The sequence below is a fragment of the Erithacus rubecula genome (assembly GCF_903797595.1).
Source record: "Erithacus rubecula genome assembly, chromosome: 4".
In the NCBI taxonomy this organism is placed as follows: Eukaryota; Metazoa; Chordata; class Aves; order Passeriformes; family Muscicapidae; genus Erithacus; species Erithacus rubecula.
In genome coordinates, this window is record NC_136686.1 from 35,101,673 (window position 1) to 35,117,623 (window position 15,951).

General features: G+C 39.0%; 1 protein-coding gene across 1 annotated transcript in view; it reads left to right on the forward strand.

The window, feature by feature from the left end:
- Window positions 1–15,951, forward strand: part of LARGE1 (LARGE xylosyl- and glucuronyltransferase 1) — a 263,658-nt gene that overhangs the window by 201,112 nt on the left and 46,595 nt on the right. Inside the window, exon 8 of the mRNA XM_079303344.1 lies at window positions 1,790–1,894. Within this exon, the coding sequence (XP_079159470.1) occupies window positions 1,790–1,894 (105 nt within the window). The remainder of the gene's footprint in view (window positions 1–1,789; window positions 1,895–15,951) is intronic.

A 15,951-nucleotide genomic window follows, 5' to 3' on the forward strand; every position in this document is an offset into this window, starting at 1 on the left:
CATATTTCCTCACAGAATATCGTTTGTGATGCCTGATGTGCTCTCCAGTGTGTTCCATGTGTCTCACAGGTTGAGAGATGCTATGGTTTATCTGTATGAACAGAATTGCTTAGGATGTGTTTGCCTCTGCTTGTAGTTTCCTTCATTTGCATTGCACTCCATTAGCATTACCAGTTTTCAGTAGCACAAATGGGTCTTTGATATGATCCTTTTGCTCTCTCCCAGATTTTCCAGCTTCTTAAAAATGATTTATGGGGTCTAATGTGAAAAATTATATATACTGTATAATAAATATGTAATGGAATAGGAGAGGCATCACTGGAAAATATGGTCTGGTAAGGAGTGACATGTCATTAGGATAGGGTAGGATGATGCAGGGGTGGTGTGGAGTGGACTTGGTAATCTCACAAAGTTATTTTTAGATTGATTTCCATTCACTCCTTGGATGCTTTCATAGTGTTCTGGTTTATTTTTTATATGTATTGGCCAATCACTGCTGCTCACACTCTTTGAAACAGCATTCAAGGGATGTTTGGGTTACTGACATTCCACTGAATTACAGATACCACGGGAGAGTATTGCAATCACCTTTCAAGTCAATTAAAAAATTTAATTAATCATATCTGTCTTTATGTCTTGTTCTCAACCCAACCTTGTCTTGGACCATATTAAAATGTTAGTAATACATAGCTGTGGTTCTGTGTAAGCAACATATAATGGTCATTTCAGGCTTTCAGTGCACTGCTGTGACCATACACACAATTTTATGAGCATAGTTGGGATTTGAAAATGAGCCTTCAAAGCATGGTGCTTAATTGCTTTCTCAAAAGGCTGCAAAATCATTTCCAGTACCAGTCTCAGTGCCCTCACTGAGCATGTCCCTCTTTGAAAGCACCTTTCCTTTTCCTTTCTCTAGATCCAAATGCAGTTCTCCCCTTCCCTCCATCCTGTTACCACAGCATCATTTCAATCCCTTCTCTTATTTACATTTTATACACCACATTTTAGGATACATAATTAAGTTCTTATCTGTACAAACATTCATTATTCGGTTGATTTTCAAGCAGTGCAAACCTTCTAGACACATTTGATTTAACATACATTTTACCCAAGCTGAAGCCAGCTGCTAATCAATGCAAGATAAACTGAAATAAAACTGGAATCATAATTCCTATGCAGCTTTCTACACAGGCTCACCTAAATGACTTTTAAATTACTGTCTTAAATTAAAATGGTGCAACTTTCTTAGGCAGTTAAACTCTTCAAATCCAGTATTTTTTGGAGCAAAAGGGGTTTCCTTTGTGACTGAGGAAAAAAAATCCATGAAACTAGTAGGGGGAGCATGGGAAGAGAATAATTTGTTTTACTGAGCCTTGTTCTTCAATTATGTTATCTCTATCAGAGTATGAACAGATCTTCATATTAGATGATCATTTTACCAACACTTAATTCTCACTAAGAGGATTCTCCATCGTTGTATTCCAAAATCAAGCAGCATTCAGATTTGTCTGGGTGACATATTTCTGTCAGCATGACAAAGGTTCCCACAGTGTTTAATTACTCAGACTAGCCAGGGAAGAAGGGAAGAAATGAGCCATGCTGGATGTGCTGTGCCAGGCTTGCTTGTCTGTTCTATAAACTGGCTTCTGCTGAAGGCATGGAGGGAGGGCAGCACCCCAGCTTCTGCCCTCTCTTTCTCTGCTTGTCCCTCTTCAGATTGCCTGTGTGTTTTCCATTGATTGACTTGTCTTCTCTCTTATGATCTTCTTGCAATTTGCTCATTTTCCAGGGCAGCAAGTTCTTGGCTTAGTGGAGAACCAGAGTGATTGGTATTTGGGCAACCTTTGGAAGAACCATCGGCCCTGGCCAGCACTTGGGAGGGGCTACAACACAGGTAGGACCTGAGGGTTTGCTTTGAATTAACACCTGCATTGTGTGTGCAGTCTCCTGGTGTAGAGAGTATGAGATGTGGTAATTTGCACCCCCACCCCCTTCCTGAGCTACAGGTAAATCTATCTTTTTTTAAAGGAAAGATGATACAATATAATTCATTTTGGAGTTTCTGGTCTTAATTGTGGTGTTAGAGAAGATTGTGTTACATCCTTTGGGGAAGAACAGAGTTTTCAGCAATCTGACAGGTCCTCAGCACATCTCATACAAGATTTCTGTCCATGATGACTCGTATATAGGCCCAGCAAGAGGGAATGAATAGGAGTTGAGGCTCATTTTCTGTAGAGAAGTAAATGGTATCACAAAATGTTAGCCCAATAAAGATAATAACTCCTGCAGGACACCAACAGGATCGTAATTGTCCTAATAAAATGCAAGCTACTGGCCATCAATTTCTGCTGCTATGAGAAAGGAATAAAGGTACTAAATCAGAGAATTTATTAGGTTACAAGAGGTAGGTCTTCCCACTGATTTGTGTTTGGTATGTGAGAAAACATACCAGGTGCATGAAGAGCACACACATACACCTAAATCATTTCAATGCTGGGCTTTACATGCTGATGCAGTGAGTTAGGTTCCCTCTCTCTTTATAATAAAAGGACAGAACAGATGGTGAAGCCTCCATTTGGAACAGATGAGTCCATTTAAATATCCCTGCTCTATCAGGAAATTATTCACCATAATAGTGATTTTGCTTCACAGAAATATATTGGATTGAATTAAACAGACTAACTAGAAAAAGGATTGAACAAGTTGTGGTTGGGTCATCTGTATTTCTATATCCCTGTATATATTTGTGGGAATCCCACTAATTTTTGTGAATTTGTATTTTAACCTCTGCAGAGCATCTCTGTTCTCTGGAAATGTTCAAAAGAATAGCCTTGCAGAACACAGATTGGTATGGATACAGGATCTTGGCAGAATAGGTTTATTTCCTGACTCTCCTTTGCCAGAATTGCACATAGAAAGGCTAGGTCTGCCCACCCCTGTTCCCCAGCCCCACCAAAGCTTGAGACAGAGATAAGTTTCATGGATTTTTCCTGAAATCTGAAGGCTTATGTTTTATACAGCTCAACTTGTTGACATCAGTTCAGTTCACTGTTACACCACAAAGCAGTATCTTTTGTTTACTGAGAGATGAGCACCTTCTATAGCTACCTTCTCTCTGCTGTATTTGTGCTTTTTCCTTTGTGCCATTTTAATGCTGGCAGAGAGAAATCTGGCAGAACTACATAACATCTGAATAATGCAGCAATACATGGTGGGTAGTATAAAACACATATATTTATATCTAAAATGCTAACGTTAAAAAATTCTCTAAAGCTTTAACTTACATTGTTAACTTTCTGTTCCAAATGGTTTATAGGAATACCAAATGTCAATATATCACATAAAACTTACACTGAAAGCAAAGATAAGCAAATATCTGCAGTTCTTCACATATACTGCATGTGTTTATTCTTGTATTAACACATACCTATCAAGCTATAATCCCATAATCCTGCACATGATTTTGTTTTCCTCACAATTTCTTTCTGCACACAACTCACCTTGTAGTTATGAAAACTCTTTTTTAAGAAAGAAAGCCGGAAGGTAGATAATGTATGGAAGATTGACAAGTGATCATAAGAAGTGGAATGTTGTTTTTTCAAGTATGTGGAACAAGAGGTCACTGAGTGAAACAGTGCAACCTCTGAGACATAGGAAACAAGGTTATTGACAGAATCAGCACCCTTCAATATAAATTTCTTGATTGAATTATTTGTTTGCCTCAGTAATCTAGCAGAGACTGGAGAGATATATTTCTCAGGGAAGATGAAACTGGATCTTGTTTGATGTGCTCAGTAAATAAAAATAATTGACACTGAACGCAGTGGTGAGGCCAAGGAGGATTCAGAAAACTGAAGTGGGCAGACACCAAAAAAGGGAGACAGTATCTCTAAGCAAAACACTCATGAAAGGCAGTGGTCCAGGAGGGGGAAGGCATAGAAATTCAGGTGCCTAGAGCTGTACTTAGGAACTGAGAAAGGGCCCCCAAACCCCTGAAACTTTAATGAGCTAAACAGAGCTGGATCAGGGGGAGGCTCTCAAACAGGCTTTGCTCTTGCTCTTGGGAGAGTATTTACTGCAGACCTAGGATACAATCCTAAGAAAAGAGATTTTTTTATGTGAGCCTCTTCAGCCAGATTTAACCCTGGCAGATTTGATTTTGAAGCACCTCTCAAAGTCAAAAGTGTTCCACAGTTTCTCACAGTTTCTGAAGATAATAATTTCTCTTTCACTCTTATCTTTCTATGCCTGAGCCTCTCTGGACAACATATAGGTTGGGAGAGTCCCAGAAGGCAGATGTATTAAAGGCAAAGATGTGTTTGTTCCTTCTTCCCTGGTTCTTTAAACCCAGTAAGCATTTGTGCTCTGCTCTTCCCATGTGCCCAGTCCAGATCTCCTGACAGCCAATACAGATTTTCAAGGAAAGGTTTTATTTAGTTGTTTTTCATTCTTCCTTTTTTGCAAAGGCAGATAATTCAAGTCATACTTTAGTCCATGATAATTGTTGGAAAATCAGACCAAACCCAAAGTCAGATGATATAATTAGGCTTAAGATGTTCTTAGTTAGAACCATTCTTTATTTGTGATAACATTTTCTTCCTCAAGCAGTTTAAGCACAATTCCTTCTTGGAACACAGAGGTTTCCAAGTTTTTTTCTGAGCTCTACTGGCAAACACTCAATAAGCTGCTTTATCAAATGCCCTTTTTATTTATCATCTACTCCATGTTGATTGTCTTCACTGGGTTAACTCTTCCAGATTCCTCATACATTCATTCAAGCACAGTTCCTTGCTATGTAACTATATTATCTTTCACTGACTAAACTGTGCTTTTGAAAGTATTGCTGATTTTTACTTTTTACAGATGTTAAACTGACAGCTCCAGAGTTTTACTGTATAGTTTGATGTTCATTTCAGAAGTGGCAGTAATCTTAGTCCTGAGAAAAGTCTCTTCTAAAAGAAATTCTAAACGTAAAAGCTTTTAGTACTTTGTCTGCCTTTTGCTTTCCATCATGGTGGAGAATAGCATTTAAAACCAATCTCTGGTGACTGCTAAGGCTCCTGGCCACTTCTTCAGGGGTGTGAATCACCCCTGGCTTCTCTGGCTTGAGTGCAGCAGAGCCAACTTCCATCAGCTGAGAATGGACCCCATGCCTGCCAAATGGAGTTTTAGGATAAATCTATACTTTGGGTGCTGGGGGTCATTTCTGAAAAATCTGTCCTAGGGAATTTCAGTCTCCTAGATTGCAGAAGCCCATACTGAGGGTTTGAGGCTCATCTGAAATGCACTGCCTCAGTGCAGCCACCAGAAACTGTAAGGAGATGTCTCAACAGCTTGAGCTGTGAATTCTTACTCCCACACTGGGAAATGTGACATTAGCAAATTGTGGATTGGGAACAGAAGGGAATGGCTAGCACCTAAGGATTGCTACGTGTGTACTGTGCCTCATTACTCCTGTGTTTGTAATGACTGGAAGAGCACTGGAATGAATCTCTCTCTCCTTTATTGTTTTCCTGAAAAAAAGGACCTATGGAAGTGGAATTGGAAACTGGAAGCGTGTGTTATGTCATTTTTGCATATTACTTAACAAATTTGAATGATAAAAGACAAGCATAGGACAGACTGTTTATGTGAAATAAGCCTGAGTCACATCCTGTGCTCCTTCACGATGATGCTGTGCATCTTCAGTGCAGAAAACAAATGGCTGGTGAAGCAGGGCAGGGTGGGCTGTTGGTACTCATGGCACTGCCTGTGGTCCTGCTCCAGAAACCTGGGAACAGCTTCCAACCAAGCTCCACAGGCTTCTGCTCATGGTGTTGTGGTAATTGTACTCATGTAGGTTGGCTGCCTGAGAGAGAAGGATTTTGTCAAATTGTCTGAGTGAATGAAGAAGTCAGAAAACTCATGGTTTATAGAATCTTTTAACCCACCATCATGGCCATGCTTAGCCATGCCCCCTCTAAAAGCCATTGCAATATACCTGTCTCCCATTAATTCAAACATCATTTTAGGTAATGGAAGTGCTGTCATTAGGATTGGTTCAAAGTACAGGAGCCTTTGCAAACAGACGAAAAATACATTTTAATGATTAAAAAATGGCTATCCAATACTGATGGCAAGTCAAAAAGCATCACCTCCTTCATCTACTTAGGTTCACACAGTTTTTTGGATTAGATTATTCTTCCTTTAAGACACTGTGAGTTTACTCAGTAAATACTGTTCTCAGTGCAAAGCATGGTGATACACCTGAGCTTTATACATATAAAGCTGCCTTTGAAGTACAAACACCAGGTAACAATTTAGGAAGTGCCAGCCTATGGCTGCTTTCAGTCTCAACAGGAAATATCAGTCTGTTTGTGTCAAAGGTAGGAAGCTAAAGTGATAATTCTGCTTTTGATGACCACATCCCTATCTTTGTTGTCTATAATCTGTAGCTTGCACTTAAAAATAAGCTATCTTAAAGCTGACTACCCTCAAAGAATAGCTTCCTTTCCAGTCTTTCTTGTGCACTTTCTAAAGCATGTGATGTACTGAGAACTTATTTACAGCATGTTTGACATTTCTGAAATGGGGGTCAATATATCTTTAATTTTGAAAATGGTGTCTGTAGTTTGAGAGGCCTAACCATGCAGTAAAGGCATTACTGTGGCTCTGTTAGTCTACTGTTCATGGCATTGTTTCAGATACATCCTCTACTCCTTAGCAATTGAATCTTCAGCACCTGTAAAAACTGTATTTTTAAAAAACACCACCAAGACTTGTTTGAAACACTGAAAAAAGTTCATCTCTTAGGAAACCTGTGATTAAAAAAGATGGCATTTAGACAGTCTGTACCAGATTCCAGTCCTATTAGAGTAAATAAAATTTATTTCTTTTTAGTTGGTTAAATTGTCCTAGTTTTAGGAGTTTTATTGGTCTGACCTGAGTCCATACTGTAAAGTTCTCCATGTAATGTACATAAACCAGGCATTTAGATGTAGCATTACAATGTAATTATTTTAAAAATCACTTTGAAGTGTTTTATTTTTAGTTTGATCAAGGCAGTTCTTTATGTGAACATACATACCTTGATCAGTAATTATGTTGTCCAGTAGTCTGAAGTGCCCTCTTTATTGTAGAGGGACAATCATTAGCAGGTTAAATTTAGATGAAAGAGTTGCACATAAAAGCTTAGTAAAGACATCCAGGTGCCTAAACTGAGAACAAAACCTTCTATTATATGATGGGAGAGCCCCAGACAAATGCATAGTAATAGTAAAACCAGTATGTTTTCTTCTGAAGTGCCAGTTCATTTTCCAGTTTTTCATTATGCTCATAAAAGTGATTGTGTAAAGGCAGTTCCTTTTTGTAGAGACTGAGACAGTGGTTTTAGCCACAGTCCCACACAAAGGAAAGAGGCATCACAGTTGGACTCTGTCATTGATCTCCTAATGGGTAGCTTGGTGCCTGTCACAGAAAGCAGCAGAGTGACTAAGATGTCTTATACCCACTGTATCAAAGTCATTCCCACTAAGAGAGCACCAACAAAAACAGCTGGATTTGGTCATAGTCAGATCACTCTCTTAGGTGCTGTTTGTTACAGAAATCACTATGCTTTAATCATTTTTGTGTTAGGTCAAACTAAGTTCAGGACCTTCTCCTTTAAAAATCTTTAAAAACCTTTCTCCTTTAAAAAAAATACCAAGAGATTTTGGAAGAGAAGAATCTCTAAATGAGTGGACACAAATCTCAGAAGAAGCAGCTCATTTCTTACCTTTCCTCATTGTCTTGTCTTTATGTTCATCTACATCCTGACTTCAGTTGTTCTTGCTGTAGCTCCTCAGCTTTCCCTTCTGCACCAGTCTTTGTCAAAGTGAGCTCAGGGGAGGACAGGGATGCTGCAATACCCTCTATACACCGATCATCTCTACACAGTTGTTCTCAAAGAAGTCACAGACTGTGAAAAGAGAAGTTGTCCCAAGTAGAACTGTTGAATTTTAGGCAATTTAGGCAAGAAAAGATCTCCTGAGATCTTTTGGTCATCTTCCCATTGAAAGCCAGCTCAGGTTGCCCAGGGCCTTTTCCAGCTGAGTTTCAGGTGTCTTCATGGATACCTCTCAGAGCAGCCTGTTCCTGTATTCAGCCACTATTTTTCTGTTCTGTCAAAAATAAAGTAAAAATTCATGATTTGTAATTAGATTTTCCTTTTCTGCAGTATGTGACTGTTACCTCTCATCTGTCTCTGTGCATTTGTTAGCAAAATTTGGCTCCAATAAGTAGTTTTAGAAAGCAGCAGGAGATCCCTGTCTTCCCTTTCCCAGGCTGAAGAAGGCAGGTCTCCCAGCTGCTCCTCATGAATGCCAGGCTGTGACCATTTGGGTTGCTCTTTGGTGGGTTTACTTCAGCATGTCAGGGTATTTATTTGACAGAAGAATCCAAAATAGTGCTTCAGATGTAGTCATGCAAGTGCTGAGCCAAGAGTGGTAATCACTTCCCATGACATGAGGGCTAATACATGGAATATTGCCTCAAGGTGGAAGTGCTGGCTCATGTTACACTTGCTGTCCACCAAATCCCTTAGAATTTATCCTGGAGAGCTCCTTTCTATCCACCTGTCCTCCAGCTTGTTCTCTCCATTCAGAAATAGTCTCGTTCAGGACTTTCTGTTCAATTTTAGGAGCTTTCTCTTACCCACTTGTCCAGTCAAGAACTCTCAGCCCAGCCCATCCCCAGGGAATTTGGCCATGGCCCCCAGTTTGGTGTCATGTGTTACATTGCCTAGGACACATTCCATCCCTTTTCCAGCTCATTCAGATGAATGCTGAACAGTGTCAGGGCCAGTACCAGCTCCTGTGGAATACCCCCTGTGACTGACCACCACCTGAGTGTTTTATAGCTCAGCACAGCCCTCCCAGCTTGGCAGTCCAGCTGTGCAGGCTCCTGGTAGCCCACTTGCCCAAACTGTACCCCAGTTTGGCTATATGAGCATGATAAACAATTCCTTAGGTAAATCCCTGTATTTCTGTTTTGAACCTAATCCTTCTCTCTGTTACTAGTAAACAAGTGGTTGTGCAGGAAGGATTATGTTTCCTGGGCTTTTTTTTTTTTTTAAATGCTCTAGTTAATTTCCAGGCTTGTTCATTGTGTGCTGCTGCTTTCATTCCCCTAATCCATTTCTTAGAATGTTCTATTCCTCTGAATCTCACTCAGTCAATAAACTGCCCATTAAGGGGGGGGAAAGGCAGGAGGAAGTTTTCTGCTTTCTTCTGAATACAAAACTCCAAATCTCTTTGTCATCCAAATAAAAATACATTTCAGGTGGTTCATCCTGAACCACATCTCCTCCTTTGTTGCTAAGGGGTTGAGTGAACACCAGACCCAGAAAAGGCTATGATGGGTTATTGCTCACTGTGCCCATTGTTACAATTAGTTTTGTGGACTACACTTAATATCAGAAACTGCTTTTGAAAGCTGTTCTCTACCGTGATGGAAAATATATGGCAGACACTGTTAAGATTAGAAGCCAGCCAAAATAATTAGTACTTGTGCAGGGTGCATTTTTCCTCTTCACATAGCCCCAAGTGGAAATCTTGTGACCCCTGTTAAATATGATGCCTTTGAGAGGATCAAAACCAAAAAAAACCTACATAATTTAAAGCAGTGGTCCCTGTTACCTTTTACTTTTGCTGCTTTTTGTGTAAGAATAAAACATAGGTGAGTATCATGGATAAGGTCCAGATCTGATATAAATGCCTGACGTTTGCATTAAAGAGACTTAAGCTGATTTACAAGAGCCAAGGATTAAGAAACAGACTTTTTTTTTTTTTTCCTTTTAAAGGTGGGTGGTTCTTTGGTGGAGAGTCCAAGATAAATTACTTTTGGAAGAAGTACTTGCTTTTGACAGGGTAAATAGTCAGCAGATTTCAGCAAGCCTCCTTAGTTTTTATCCATAAAAACGAGCTTTGTGTGATCCAAACATGCCTGCACATGGTGATCCAATGCCTGGACCACCTGCACAGTAACCCTGTACAGTCTGTATTACTCTGTGATTCCTCTCAGGACAGCTCACCCAAAGTCCAGTTCCTCTGGCTTTGTGTAGAGTTGTGACACTCACTCACAGTTCTGTGTTTTGAGGCACTGACATGAAGAATTCTGTTCAGAAAGAATTAAGAGATGTATGACAATCAGTCCAGGATGGATAATCAGATGAATTCCAGCTTTGATATGACTGATAGAATGCTTTGTTTGATCACAGGATGTACAGCCAGAGTCATTTCAAGTATGAGTACAGGAGATGCATTTCTTTTGTATGGGATGGAGGATTTTTACTCCTGTCATACCTGATGTACACACTGCCAGGTGACTTAGCTGCCCAGTTCATTCTTCACTCTTGGCTCCCTGATTATCCACAGGACACAGAAATTAGTTGGTACCCTGTCTTTCTCAGGAACCAAACTGTCTTTCATTAATATAAACAAAATATTTGATAATATTTAGTGTAATTTGTTCATAGTTCACTTCAGGAAGTATATCTGGAAGGTAGCATGAATAGGACTAGACTCCATTTGGCACCTTTTTCAAATCCTTTAATGTGGCATCAGCAGATTAATATTCCCCATGCCCTGATGACATTCTCCAGTGCACACAACACAGACCTTCTGTTCCTTGCTGAAAACACCCCAGTCTAGAAAACTGTGACATGGCTCTCTCCATGTCAGTGTGGTAATGTCATCCACACGGAGAAATGCAAACAGAATAATTGTTATATCTAAAAACTGAAGGAACATCAGCTAGAGCTCAGAGACAAGTGCAGTGCAGGATGGATGTGGCCAGCAGGGTGTGCTCAGTAAAGAGCCAGACCCTGAGCAGTACATGCACACCCACAGGGGCTTGGTGCTCTGCCTTCTTGGGACCACTTTTTGCACTGCATATATTTTAAAATGCAGGTTTAGCTACTTGTCCAGGGCTGAGCTCTATGGGTCAAAGATGACCACTTGAAAATTTGCAAAATTCAAGGATAATACTGGAAAATTCCCCATAAAGTTTGGGAAAATGGCTCCAGGAGGTTATCTGGGAGAAAGTCAAAGGATAATTTGATCCTAGGTTATTAATATTTGGAGAATAAAATAACATTTCTTAATAGAGGGCTTGCCAATTTAGCAAAGGTTCAGCAAGATCAAATGACTGAAAGTTCAAAGAGATGTTCAAATTAGAATAAGGGAAGCACCCTTCATCAGGGTAATTATGCATTGGAATAACTTATCAAAGTTTGTGGTAGATTATCCATTATTGTAAATTTTTAAATAAAGACTGAATATTTTTTCTAGAAGTTATCCTTAGTAGACTCCAAACTGATTTTGAAAAATCCTATGACCTCTGTTCTGCGAGAGCGAAAAATTATCCTTTATGACTTTATCACCTAAATAAGTGTTTAATCAGGACTTTGTTTTCCTGCTGAAGCCCCCTAAGCACCCAGGCAGATGAAACCACAGCTAATCTTGCCTGTAAGAACTTACTGCAATTTTAATATTGAAGAGAGGATAAGTTCTTTAAAACTTCATAGAAATTTTCCACAATCACACTCCTTCCCCACTCAGTATCACTTTTATTTTTAAATCTCGCTTTTCAAACACTTTATAACAAGTTATGTACCTGGCCATCTTTAAGCTAGAGGCCACTTTTGGCACCTTCATGGTGTCTTTCAGACATATGCAGAGATGCACACAGAGCAGTTTTAGGTGACCCTTGTACATGGCAGTGCTGTGAGATGTCTAAGACAGATCTCCTCTGCTTCATGTGGCCACTGCCATTGTGCTACAGCTATAAAGGCTGCAACCTCCCTCCTCTCTCCCTTTGCAGGTCTGAAGCTAGAATGTGTTATCTGAGGTTTAAAACTGCCCAGCAAAAACTTTCCCAGCCTTTCAAATTTTAAGAGATTTTAGTGATGTGCCTATTATAGGGGTTTTTTCCCTTCTTAGAAGCTATTTCCATAGTTTACCAAATGAGAACTCTTTGCAATATTTCTTTTTTGCTTCTAAAATGTAATTTATCTGTGCTGTAATCTCACAATGGTCACAGAGTGCAAAAGCTGTGAGAAAACAAGAGCTTTTTAAAAGCCATGTTAGGGGCGTTTCTTCACAGATGGTTTGTCTCCAACAACCTTTTGCACAGGGTTCAGGAAACATGGGGTTTTGAGAAGGGTTACTATCCTTTATGTCTTCCTTGATGCCCAGAGCAAGTACAGCAGCTAGGAATAACCTCCAGTTTCCATTTTTTATTTTTCTAATATTTTTTGTTATTTGCCAGCCATGTTGTTTTCCAAGTTAGGCAAATCTTCTCAGCAGTTTGGGCTGTTAAGTGTGTGAATTTATGCTGCTTGGGACTTTATACTGCTCGGGGGTCTTCGTGAAAGAAGGCAAATTTCTTCTGGTCTAGAGCTGGTTTTTCTTTGCTGACCTCTAAAAGGCCTGAGGAATTGTTAGTTCTCTTCACAAGACTCTGAGAGATAAGAGGAGAGAGCATTACTTAGCAGGATGGTCTCTAAGTAGCAGAGGTTTTCCTCCATAGACCTGCTAAAAGTCTTATGGCTCATGATTCCTTTCCTCGAGACCTTCTAGACTCTGGAATCAAGGCAATTCTTCTGTAGCAGCCTTGGGGCTTTAAGAAAGTTGGAGAAATTCCCCAAGAAGTGGAAGTCATTAAAGAGAAGGTAGAAAGCATGTTTATCTCCTTCCAAATTCCTCAGGAAGAATAGCATCTAAGTAGTAAAGAAACAGAAAACTGGGACAATATGAGCTACAGTGAGCAGCTCTATAATAAGAAGTTAGAACAGTGCTTGAGTAAAACATTAATCTTAATTCTGCCTAAGGAAAAGTAGCATACTTAGGAAGAGCAGAATAAAGAAAGGAAAAGTCTTCTGTTTCATTAAACAGTCATCAGGAAGTGTAAACAAAATGTGTATAATGCTTCAGAAGGAACCATCCTCCCAGCAGAGTGACTGCACAATATTTCAAAATGCACTCTATGACAAGTTCACTTTTAATACATGTGCAGGGAAAACAGGGGCTGTTGCATTCTGTCACCATGCCTCGAGGGACACACGTGTTGGTTCAGAACAGCTTCTCTGCCCTCTTCAGTTTTCTTGGAGAAAAGTTCAAATGTGGAATCACCATTTATTCTCAGTGAACACAATGTGCAAGTTTTTATTAGTTTGGGTTTTTTAGATTGTGAAAAGCTTTTTTGAGAAAAGAAGGCTGGTACATGTAAGTTCATAGTTAAATAACAGTATCAGTGTGCTCCAGAAATGTGCTAGAATGACAGTCCTTCTTCAGTCATCTCATGTTAAAAGCTATGGGTAAATATGGCTTTATTACATTAATGGTATGGCTGGTCAAATTATGAGAAACAGTCAATAAACCAAGTGAAATAAATGCAGTGAATTTCATCCCCACAAAGAAGTAAATTTTAAAATGTGTGCAGTTGCTTGTTTTGAAATTATATCTTTAATTTAAAGTTTTAATCCCAAACAGCCATATACTTGTGTTTTTTGGTTTGTTCTTGATACTGTGGATGGAAAACAGAGGCCACAGCCAGTGGTGTGGAGCTCAGTGGATTCCAAATGCAGTTCTTAACAAAACTGGTCATTGGAGCCCTGATAGCAAAGGCATTGTCACATCCCTAACATTACACACTGGCACTGTTTCCACTGGCTTCAGGTACAATGAATGAGAATTAAAAGAATTGATTAAGTATTTGCTAGAGTACTCAGCAGTCAGCACTGTCATGGAGATTCTCCTGGGACAACAGAGCTGTAAGTCTCTTTCATAAACTGAATTAAAATTTTTGTGCCAAATCTGTTTCACAAAACATGGTAGATTGCTGACCTTAATGTCTGGGTCAGATATTTATTACAAAATCTGCATAATTTAACATTGTATCTTACAGCATCTCAGACTCGCTGGTTTTGTGTGTGGTCTTCATTGTGCTGCTTAGCTATGTCACAATCCCAGTCATTTATTTTTAAACTCACTGTTGCTTTATGATGTATTTTGAAGCATGTCCTACCTTTCTGTTTCAGATATTAGGATGATACCTACTTGTTATTTGTCTAGATGGTTCACTGATGCAGGCCTATTTTCAAGAAGAATTTTTTAAAACCTGACAAGGATGGGCTCTGAGGTGCTACTCATGTAAGATGGCATTGCCTCAAAGGCTCACTAAAGCATCCTGTTCCACCCAAAAAGAGCAGGCTAGATCATACAGAAAAATATTTCTTAGGAGCTACATTTTCTTCCCCCACAGCACTGAGTGTTTTTTTCAGGCACCTTGAGACCCATTGTGATAAATTGATTGAGTTTGAAAGCTTGTCCAGTTTCACTATAACTTCTCTAAGTGATTCTGTTCTGTCTTAAAATGTTGTTTATTACTTCCAGCTCTAGTATATGTTCCTCTCTGAATTTCAGGAAGAGCCATTGACTTTATTCCTGAAGCAAGAGGTGGGGATGCTTGGCAGCATTCCAAGGGAAATGGCTGATCTTTCTGCAAACTTTCAATTTACTGTTCAGAAAAATGAAATAAAATATTTTGTTCTGGAATGGATTAACAAAAACAAAAGCAAACAAACAAAAAAGAAGAATTAATTTGCTGACATGCCTTAAAGCATCTCTGGAAGCTGTTGCTTAGTGAAAACATTGGAAGAGCAAAAAGTTGTTATAGATTGAATTAAAAAATGGGAGAAAGTGACTCCCAAAGTTTGGTTAGACCCAAAAGAGAAAATTTATTTTCCTTTTCGGACCTTGTAATAATTTTCAATAAGACTTTTAATTGGAATACATTTTGAGATGAAAATTATTTTAGAGTAAGTCGGGTTTCAAAATGTACCAAAAAATTTTTGCAGTGTTTTCCAACTGAAACATTTTAATCCAAATATATTTTTTCACGTTTATAGCCCTGTTTCATTCAATTTATTCACCAAACAGCTTTTTTTTTGTGTTTTGGGGGTGTTTTTTTGTTTTGGTTTTGGAGCTGGGTTTTTCATGTGTCCTTAAATGACATTCTTGAGAAACTGCTTTGTTTGTTTGTTTGCTTTCTTGTTTGTTTGCCTGTTTGAGCAATTCAGAATCTGTCAAATTTTGGTAGTTCAAGCAAAATCTCATCAAACAGCAGGAGAGAAATGCCATTCAAGTTATAACTAGACTAAGATATTTCCCACAAATTTAGTAATAAAGCATTCTTCTTCTCTGAGATCTTTGAGATATTTACATCTCTGGATATGCCTGAACTATTTCCTCAGGACAGGGAAATAGGGTGTTCTGTGGCTGATCATAATTGGTTTAATACTCATGAAATGTTTGGGTTGCCACTTTTCTCTTTTTGTTTGTTTGCTGCCAAGCTTTCCTTCTGTTTTTCTCAGGTAGGTTAGAGCAGGAAGATGCTGCACTTCTCAAAAGATCAGAAGTCCCACTGCCTGGGGCCAGATGTTAATAAAATACTCCTTTGATTTCTTGTTTTTCCTCCAGTCTCTTCTTCCCCCAGCACAGCAGATGAGAGTGAGTCTCTTTTCCCCTTATGTTCAGCTGTATGTCATCTTGAATTTAGGCTGAGATTTCAGTCAATGTGACTCTGAGGGAAGCAGGTCCTGAGGCAGATATTTTCCTTTCCTTGTTTCAGACACTTTGCCTGCAAACTAATTGTGCAGATTGAAGTTCGTTCATTTGTTGTGTTTGCTTTTGGCAACACAACAATACAGAAGAGAACCTGGAGTTCACTGTTCTGCAAAAGAATAATTTTTCCTCTGCATAAACTATTTTAAAGGTTCCCAAAACACTTGCTCTTGATTTTGGATTTAAAAACACTAAGTGAATAATATTAAATTCTCCTCTCCTATTCTCACTAATACTAATGAGTAAATATTTAAACTTGATATAAATATTCTCCAGCAGTTGTTTTTATGGCAGCAGTAAATTAGAAGCC